The sequence below is a fragment of the Laetiporus sulphureus genome (genome assembly GCF_001632365.1).
Source record: "Laetiporus sulphureus 93-53 unplaced genomic scaffold LAESUscaffold_98, whole genome shotgun sequence".
NCBI lineage: Eukaryota > Fungi > Basidiomycota > Agaricomycetes > Polyporales > Laetiporaceae > Laetiporus > Laetiporus sulphureus.
The window spans coordinates 9,112-18,990 of NW_024468607.1; the positions used below are offsets into that span (position 1 = coordinate 9,112).

Below are 9,879 nucleotides of genomic sequence, written 5' to 3' on the forward strand. Positions count from 1 at the left end.
AAATCTGTGACAGTACCCCCCCTTCTAGACAGTTCATCCCAAATCTGGCTTTTTGCGTGATTTCTGGAAGTAATTATCGCCTGTTGAACCAAATCCACGGTGTCCTCGGGCTGAGGGTTTGAGGTAATCAACCAGTGAAATGACAGGGGTGATAATACGTTCAATGATAAGTTGAGCGACTCGATCGCCCAAGTTAACTGTGAAGTCATCATTGGTATTATTGATTAGCAAAATCTTGATTTCGCCTGTGTATCCTCTGTCGATTACACCAGCACCTATGTCAATGCCTTTGACAGCTAACCCACTTCGTGGTGCAATTCGACCATAGGTCCCTCGAGGTGTTGTAAAGTGAAGTCCTGTGGATACCAATCCTCTTGAGTGTGCTCAGATGGTTGTTGGTTCTGATGCGGCTAAATCCATTCCAGCATCATCTTCATGGGCATATTTTGGTGCTTGTGCATTTGGATTGTCTAGTGTAATTTGAAGATCTCTAGAATGATCCCAATCATCTCTATCCTGATCGTATATCTGAATGGTATCAGTGGCGGGGTCATAGACTTGACCTGTTTTCCTAGGTGGAAAAATGCCATCGACCGAAGTTATGTCAATGAGAGATATTGGTTGAGGTGCATCAGGATATTTTCTGTGAAATTCCTTGATGAGACGCGGAGATTTCTTCAAATTTGCAGCAGGTTCCCAAGTTTCTTCGGCTTTAGAATAACCCTTCCAATGCACCAAATATTGAAGTTTGCCATGAATGACATGAGAGTCGACTATATACTCGACTTCCCATTCTTTGCCAGTCTTCTTTTTGATAGGAGGATGGGGTCTGAGTGTGTGACCTGGTATTTCGTCTTCATGGTAGAGCACGAGCTTGGACGCATGAAAAACTGGATGAATGCTGTATTGTCACGACATTTTGAGTCTATATGTGACTGGTCCTAGTTTTTCTACGATTTCAAAGGGTCCATCTCTTCGTTGTGCCAGTTTGGCTCCCGATGTCTGCCAATCTTTAGTGGAGAGTAATACTTGATCTCCAACTTTGAAAGGCACAGGTCGTACGGATTGATCGTAGTACCACTTCATGCGTTCAGCCGCCAATAAAATGGCTGCCTTCACTTGCTCTTGTGCTTCTACTCGTGCCTGCATTATGGAATCTAGCGTATTATGCTTTATAGGGTCCATTATTGTTGGTTCTGCATGTGGATGTCTACCGTATTCGACAAAGAATGGTGAATTCTTAGTGGCTTCAGAAGCCTGGTTATTATAGGCGAATTCGGCAGTTGGCAGTAATGTACTCCAGTCTTCCACGCATTTATCAGTATAGATACAAAGATATTGCTCTAGCGACTGATTTGTTCTTTCAGTTTGACCATCGGTCTCCGGATGATATGCGGATGACATTGTTGATTGTATTCCTAGGAGTTTGCATACTTCTTGGAATAATGCACTTGCAAACTGAGTACCTCTATCCAAGATAATCTGTCTCGGAAGACCATGCTGTGTCCATACCCTCTCATAGAAAGTTTGAGCAAGGTCTGATGCTGAGAACTCATTGGTGATTGCAAAGAAATGCGCTCTTTTGGTCAAACGATCGACAACTACCATTATTGCGTTGAATCCATGGAATTCTGGTAATTGAGTGATTAAGTCGACAGAGACAATTTTCCAAGATTCTGTTGGAACCTCATTTGGCTGTAGTTCTCCATATTTTGGCTGATTGATGTTCTTGTTGCGTTGACAAAGGTCGCAAGAACCAACATACTTTTTGACGTAAGTGAACATTCCTCGCCACCAGTAATTATGAGATAGCATCTCATATGTCTTCCATCTTTCAGGATGACCTGCACTGGCAGCTTCATGATGACGCTGGACACTTTCGAAGTTCCAGTCTTCGAGTCCTTTCGAGAACTCTCGTTGTCCTTTCTTGAGTAGGTCTTGATATGATCTGTTCACATCGTCGTCTTGTAGTGATTCCTTGATCTTGTCCACCAAATCATGATCTGTGACGACTGCAAGATGGGTATGTTGAATAGCTTTAATCGTGAAATATTTCGGTTTGAGCAGAGTCTTATCGGAATTATCGAGATTTACTCCCTCTTCATGATCTGGCCTCCTGGACAGAGGATCAGCACGATGCATTGATTTCCCTGGTTTGTGATGTAGTTGGATGTTGAACCGTGTAAGATATAGCGACCATCGAGCTTGCCATCTCGTCACCTTTTGTGCTGATTTGAAATAGGTTAAATTCTGGTGATCGGACCAAATTTCTACCAGGAGCGGATGACCTTCAAGATGTTGTCGGTATTCTTCCAATGCTCGAATAATTGCGAGCATCTCTTTGTCATAGATTTCATAGTTCCACTCAGCCTCATTGAGGCTTTTCGAATAGAATGCGATTGGATGCCACAACCCATCGTCTTTGAGTTGTTCCAAGCATGCGCCAGTGGCAAAATCACTGGAATCCGTTTCTAACCGGAATAGATGAGTATCATCCGGTAATGCCAGAATTGGAGCTGAAGTAAAAGCATTTTTGAGAGCATTAAATGCCTGTTGTTGTTCTTCACCCCATACCCATTTCTGATCCTTTCGTGTAAGGATATTGAGTGGTTGAGACTTTTTGGCAAATCCTTCAATGAATCAACGATAGAAGTTGGCGAACCCAAGGAAAGCTTGTACTTGCTTAACCTTTTTGGGTTCCGGCCAGTCGAGTACACCTGCGACCTTTTGAGGATCCATACGAGCCTCCCCTTTAGAGATAATCATCCCTAAGTACTCAATCGAAGGTTGCTCGAAAAAGCACTTTTCTGGTTTGGCAAAAAGGTCATTGTCCCGTAATCTTTTAATTACCTCTTTAGTAATCTTCTGATGTTGTTTCAGATCATTAGTGAAGATTAGAATATCATCGAGGTAGATGATCACGTGGCCTTCCTGAATAAGATCCTCTAAAATCTCATTCATCATGTGCTGGAAGGTGGCTGGTGTGTTACGAAAACCTAAAAACATAACCGTGGCCTCATATAAACCATGATGTGTCACAAAAGCTGTTTTCCATTCGTCATCCTTGTGAATGCGAACATTGTTGTATCCCCATCTGAGATCCAGCTTGGTGAATATTGACGCATTACTGAGCTGATCGATAAGCTTGCTTATTCGTGGAATAGGGAAGCAATTCTTCTTGGTTATAGCATTAAGTTTTCGGTAGTCTTGTACCAGTCTTAGCATGCTGTCCTTCTTTTTGACAAAGAATACCGGGGTCGCAATAGGTGATTTCAACTTTTGAATGTAGCCTTTTGCTAGATTTTCGTCGATCCATGAATCTAGGGAATTTCTTTCCTCCGGATTCATAGGATAAAGTTTGCTTGATCGTGGTAATTCATGTTCTTCTTCAAACTCGATTGCATGATCATAAGGCTTTCGAGTTGGCATCCTTTCGGACGCTTTCTTGGAGAAGACATCACCGAATGAATGTAGATAATCTGGTACTAGTTTTTCCCAAGATTCTACTTCATTAATAACCTGATCTTCTGGGCTGCCAGTGTTTGACTGGGATGCCACTTCTGTCAGATTTTCTTCTGGTTCAGCATAGCCACAATCTGCTATGGAAAGTATCATGCGAGCTATTTGTTCAGCTTCGGGGTCGTCCATCTCGACCCACGAGATTATGGGATTTACTGCATCAATGTTGTGTCCATTGAACATTCTGAATGCAGTTGGCTTTTCATCCGCCACTTGTTGTGCTCATTGCGAGATTTTTGCAGCTTCCTCTCTCACAATGGCTTGTTGTTTTTTATGAAGCCTCTGGTGGTGACACGTACTCGGGCATCGTGAGTATTTCCATTCTCCAGCTTGCCAGTTGATTTCTGGATTGTGCTGATGTAAGTATGACATCCCAATGATCATGTCTAACTTCCCGATGTCTGTGACTAGCAGACGGTGGGTGGAACCATGATCTCCGACTTTGAGGTATGCTTTTACATAGTCAGTTATTTCGCCATGTTTGTTTTGAGATCTGTCAGCATTGTACACTTTGTATGTCGTATTAAGCTTGGAGGTTGCGATTCAATTGTTCTTGACGAATCGCTTGCTGATATACATGGAATATGCTCCTGAGTCGACTAAAGCTTCGACACTCGATGTTTTGCCATACACCTATAACGTAACTGGTAAATAGAATGATGATAGATTTGGAGACGAATTCTTTATTGTTACATTATCATCCTCTGTGTTGCGACGATCTACAGAGGTGTCTGATTTGGGTGCTAAATGTACAGGTCTTATATAATGTTCTGGGGACTCTGACGAGCTGCCTACAGATCTCCTTTGAGAAAACCCTTCCGATCCCTTCTTGAAGAGCCCTCTCCCGCCTTCCTTGATGAACTGGATCCATTTGCCCTCAGGTGCCTGAGCTTTGAAAGGATCACGGCAAAATCTTCATCCGACTCGGATGCATCAGGCTCACTTTCTGAGTGGATGCTGCGGTCGCTGATATGCGCAGCTGTCTCCTTACTCTTCCCCTTAGTCTTAGAGGAAGAGCTCTTCTTCTTTGGCTTCTTCTCTTCTTCGGTGTCAGAGCTTTCGCTCTCTGCATCTGATGAAGCGGAATCAGATACCACCTGTCGCATTTTGGACGACTTTGACTTTTTCTTGTCGTCGTCCTTTTTCTTCGCATCCTTCTTCTTCACGGCTGTCTCCTTCTCCTTCTCAATCTGCCTCTTGACATGGTCCAATTTGAAACAATCAGAGCAATACTTGCTGAAGCATTTCGACGATTTGAAGAACATAGGTTTGTTCTTCTTGCAGTTGGCACAAACCAACTTGTCATCTTGTACGCTTCGCACTTTGCCCAATTTACTCTTCCCTTTCGTCCCAACTGCATCAACCTCCATAGCATTTGGGTCCTTGGTTTCAGCCTTGGCATGGTGGCCTTCTCGTTGTAGTGATGTAAATATCCGGAGTGCGAATGTAAGAAACTCAGTCCACTTTTTGGGCCAGTTGTCCTTGGTTGTGTCTGCTAACATAAGCAGCCACGTTTTCTCTGGAATATGTTTCTTGATCTTTTCGATCAAGTCTTGATCCGAGAAGCCTGTACCGGTTGCCTTTGGACGGAAGTCTTCTGCGAACTTTCGGAAGTCTCGATGATCCTTCTTGACGAAGGCTTCTAACTCCGTTCGCTTCTTGTTGTCCTTGTCCAATGATTCATATGCCGTGCGAAGTTCTGAGACGAACTCCGCCCAAGTTCCTGGTGCCTTATTGTTTTCGTTTATCTCGGTAATCCAATGTCGCATGTATTCGCATGCTCCTCCTTTTAGGAGCAAGAGGGTAGACATAATTTTGGACTCGTCTTTGGTATGTCCAGTATATTTCAACCAGAGCATGACTTGTTCGAGCCAATCATCGAGATTGACTCCATCCTTGTTGCCGCCATATTTTTCTGGCTGGTCAATTTTTACGCCTTTACCCTTGCGACCAAATGATGGCTCATCATCGTCGTCCGTGTCGTCGACATTGTTACCGCCTTGCCCTGCCTTCCTTCCCTGTGTGGATGCCCATGCGCGAAGTCGATCATGTGATTTCTTTAAGTCTTCCGTCCTTGTTTGGAGATCCTTGACTTCATCGTCAAATGCCACCCATGATTCGTTAATGGCCTTGTTATCCTCAGCTAAGGCTGCTGAGGTTTTTTCCAAGTCTGAGATTCGAGACTCAGATTGTTGGCGATGCTGGTTTAGGAAGACTGTCAGATTGTGAAATTCCGTGGTGTTACGTTCAATCGTGTGCGCTTGGCGCTGGATAAGATTTTCGTAATGCACCACCGTTTGTTGACGCATTTCTTCCACCACGTTTGTGACCAAGTCAACTACCCAATTCTTCACATTTTCGGGTATATTCGCATTTGGAGGGGCCGTGTTGGCGAGGGCTTGACGAATGATAGGATTCGGGGGTTGCAATACAATATTAAGTCGTGCGGAAAGCTCCGGAGATGGAGCACAAGAGAAACTGGGATCATGTGCAGTGGGGGTCACCATCTTACAATTCTTCCTCTATTTCGCATAGATGTTCTTCAAACTCAACGATATGACTATTTGCGATTGTGGCTGCTCGGACGATTGCTCGACTGGCATGAATGTGATTCAGCAGATAAAGGTTGTGGAATATAACCTTGACGAAGGGTTGCCACAAGAACCTAGTCTTGTCCCTGACTGTGGGCCACTGATGATTATGATGGATTTCGCAAAGACATTCTACTTCCTCGAGCCAATCGACGAAGCTATTGTAAGCTTCGGTGAGACGATCTTCGGGTTGTTCTGTGCCAATTGGAATATAGCAGATATGAACCGTGACGTTCCTCCAATCAAATTCTGGATAGATTTGAAGGGCGTATATGTGATATACGTCATGGTAATCGATGTGAAACGTATCCTCGTATGTAGCAAACGCTTCTCCTGCTCATTCTTGAAGAGCCCGAGGTACTGAATCCCAAAGATAATCAAAAGTGTGTCTGACTGGATTGAGCTGTGTAAAATTCTCGAGACTGTTCGAATCGCCAGATGAAGACATATACAAAATTCGTATCTACAGCACAGGTCGCCCGGTGACCTGTATTCCTAGACAATATTTCTGGATAATATCTCTGATTATCCAGTGAGCTTCTTCACCCTGATGCTTCCTCTCCTGGACGTAGTTGCAGAAGTCGTGAACCACGTGTTGGTGAACGAAGGAAAGCTTAAATTCCGCGATGTCAGTGCGGATGGATTCGAGCTTGAGTATGAGATGCTCAAGGTCAAAGATGTCGTGGTCGTCAAGCTGACGACGGTATCATTTGGTGAGTAGGATATGAATCTGTCGAAGGGTGCCTTCGATGTGCTGAGTCGAGATGATAGAGACGGCGAGAGGATAGATGAAATGAGACCCAGTAGCGGTCTCGACGTATGTCCCTTGATTGAGATTTGGACCGGATGGTCCTGCAGGTAGACTCGGTCGCCTGACCGAGGGAGTCTGGATGATAGAAACTGAACTTGTGCCGCGAGGGGGCTGACCTCCAGTGGAAATGTGTTCTGGCCTTGGCAGGTGTCTTATGGGCCACTGCTCGTAGAACTCTTCTGGAGTTCTCACTCGAGGACGATGGATGACACCGTCGATGCTGCACAATGCCTTGGTGTGGCTTACGCTGGTAGAGTCGGCGACTGACAGAACGTCAGGTGAAGATATGACATCGCTAACGTGTGGGTGGACGTGCGAAGATGCAACACTGCGGCGAGTACGCTGGGCAGGCACTCGAGGCAGGTAAGATAAGCAGACTTATTCTTCTATCACAAACTTAGGACGCAGCACGCTGACTAAGCCTATGACCTTATGATCAAACACTTACTGACTGTTGTCGAAGTAAGGATGGACACAAAGACGATCAAGGTAAAGCAGTGCCTTTCAAGTGAGCACTGATAACACTGTATGAATAGGCGTAGCAGAGATGAGAATAAGTCTGGGGGACTTATGCGTCTCAGAGCTCTGGCTTATATACATGAGCAGAGGGACCCTTGGTACCCTGATACCCCAGAACTGCTAGCTAATGGACATTGTCTGATTGGTTACCACTACCTGTCAGACTACGTGTGTCATGCATGCCGAACCTCCGAACTACTTAGTAAGACCATGGGAATGGTATTGTCTGTAATGGCTACATCTCCGGTGGCGTGGTATCTATCTACCTCGTGTATGTGAACTAATATCCCCTTAAGGACATATCTCCCGTGGCATGTGTCTCCTTCGTTGGATTCTTCCGGAGTCCGACCGTTGCTTCTAGGTGGGATGATATTACTGTATAAGTTAGGCTTACCTAATATCAGCACTACTTGTCACATGTGTGGATATCACGTGATATGTCACGTGACTAGACCTGGACCTTCGTGATGCCTAGGACTGTCAGTACTTCGCGTACCGGTTCGTTCCTTTCTGGACAGCCTAGCGCTGATGTCATATGATGTCCTAGTCACGTGCAGATTGAAAGACGTGAAAATCTGTGACAGTATTGCCGTCTTCTTTTCTCCCCTAAAGTCCATGGCTGGAGGCAGTTGCATGATGAGATCCACTGTGATGATCTCCCATGGTCCTCCTGGTACCTCATTTGGTTGTAGTAGTCTGTATGGTTTTTCCCTTGAGTACTTGTTGCGTTGACAACTGTCGCAACCTTGTATGTATTGTTTAACCATTACAAACATTCCTGGCCACCAATAGTTCTGAGTAATGAGCTCCAATATTTTAAACCTGCCTGGATGTCTGGCTGGTAATGTGTCATGATGGAGCTTTATTAGATCAAGGTGTAGCTGTTGATCTTTGGGGACATAAACCTTTCCATGATGGAGCAGCAGTCCGTGCTCAAAGTTCCATTCTGCAAGGTTTTTCCCAAATTCGCGCTGTCCTGTAGTCAAAAGTGCACGATAATCCTTGGTCATCATGTCGTTCATGAGTGCCTTCTTGATCCTTTCCAGTAGTTGAGCATCATCAACTTCAGATGCGTGAGCGGGTCGAATCACATTGATAGTGAAAAATTCAGGTTTTAACAGCATTTGGTTCGAATTGTCACTGTCTACCCCCCTCTCATGGTCTGGCCTCCTGGACAGAGGATCAGCATGAAGCATTGCCTTTCCAGGCTGGTGACTGAGAATGAAATTAAATGTGGTGAGGAATAATGACCAGCGTGCTTGGTGCCAGGATAATTTCTGTGCCTGACAGAAGTATGTAAGGTTGAGGTGGTCTGACCAAATCTCAATGGGTTCTGGGTGTCCTTCTAAATAGTGCCGGTATTCTTCTAGTGCCCGAATAATAGCGAGCATCGCCTTGTCGTAAATCTCATAGTTTCGCTCATGTTCATTGAGTGATTTAGAGTAATATGCGACTGGATGCCATAGCTTGTCTTCTCCCAGTTGTTTGAGTACTGCAGCAGTTGCGTAGTCTGAGGAGTCTGTCTCTAGACAGTATGGCACAGTGTCGTTGGGGAGTTGTAAGATTGGGGCTGAGGTAAACACTGTTTTGAGTGCATTGAAGGCTTGGTCTTGCTCTTCCTTCCATTGCCAGGGCACGTCCTTACAGGTGAGAAGCGTTAAAGGTCGTGCAAGTTTCGCAAAGTTCTTTATAAATCACCTGTAGAAATTCGTGAAGCCTAAAAAGGCCTGTACTTGTTTGACCTTGGTAGGTGCAGGCCAGCCAAGTACACCTTCGACTTTAGCAGGGTCCATCTGTACCGAGTTCTTGCTAATGATCATGCCAAGATACTCAATTGAGGACTGTTCAAAGAAGCATTTCTCCGGTTTGGCATATAAGTCATTGTCCCGGAGGTGCTGTAGAACTGCTTTTACTAGTCGTCAGTGTTCTTTGAGATCATCCGTGAAAATGAGGATATCGTCTAAGTAGACTACCACCTTTCCAGTGCGAATTAAGTCTTCGAGGACTGTATTCATCATTGTCTGGAAGGTACTGGGAGCGTTGCAGAAACTGAAGTACATTACTGTGGGTTCGAAGAGGCCACGATGTGTGATGAAGGCAGCTTTCTCTTCGTCTCCTTCCCTAATCCTTATGTTATTGAACCCCCATCTCAGATCAAGCTTCGTGAATATGCTAGCATGTGAGAGTCTGTCACAAAGCACCAAAGCACTTAACCCAATTAAGGGCAAGTCTGCTTTTGTGACCTGCACAAATGATCCCACATAAAAAGCCTGCCACAAGGGCTAGACTGAGGATGCGCGCAGTGGTATGCAGCCTGGAAAAGGGGCTCAAAGGGCCCTTAGCCTTATGCTCACAACTAGGGGGTGAATTGGCTGTTTAGGCCGCATACAATAGGATAATGAATCTAAGGTCTTCCCTTAGATTCTCATGGGCTTATAT

The 9,879-nt window shown here is 44.9% G+C and overlaps 2 protein-coding genes across 2 annotated transcripts; one reads left to right on the top strand and one right to left on the bottom strand.

Moving 5' to 3' along the window:
• Positions 1-3,384: 3,384 nt before the first annotated feature.
• Positions 3,385-3,891, bottom strand: LAESUDRAFT_667158 (uncharacterized protein; the record flags this gene model as incomplete). The annotated part of the gene is made up of 2 exons (XM_040905287.1): positions 3,385-3,599; positions 3,819-3,891. Coding segments are annotated over 2 exons (288 nt in total), but the record flags the coding sequence as incomplete, so codon positions are not given.
• A 2,769-nt stretch (positions 3,892-6,660) lies between these two features.
• Positions 6,661-6,898, top strand: LAESUDRAFT_765019 (uncharacterized protein; the record flags this gene model as incomplete). The annotated part of the gene is made up of 2 exons (XM_040913555.1): positions 6,661-6,823; positions 6,882-6,898. The coding sequence occupies 2 exons, from the start codon at positions 6,661-6,663 to the stop codon at positions 6,896-6,898; spliced, it is 180 nt and encodes a 59-aa protein (XP_040757726.1).
• Positions 6,899-9,879: the final 2,981 nt, after the last annotated feature.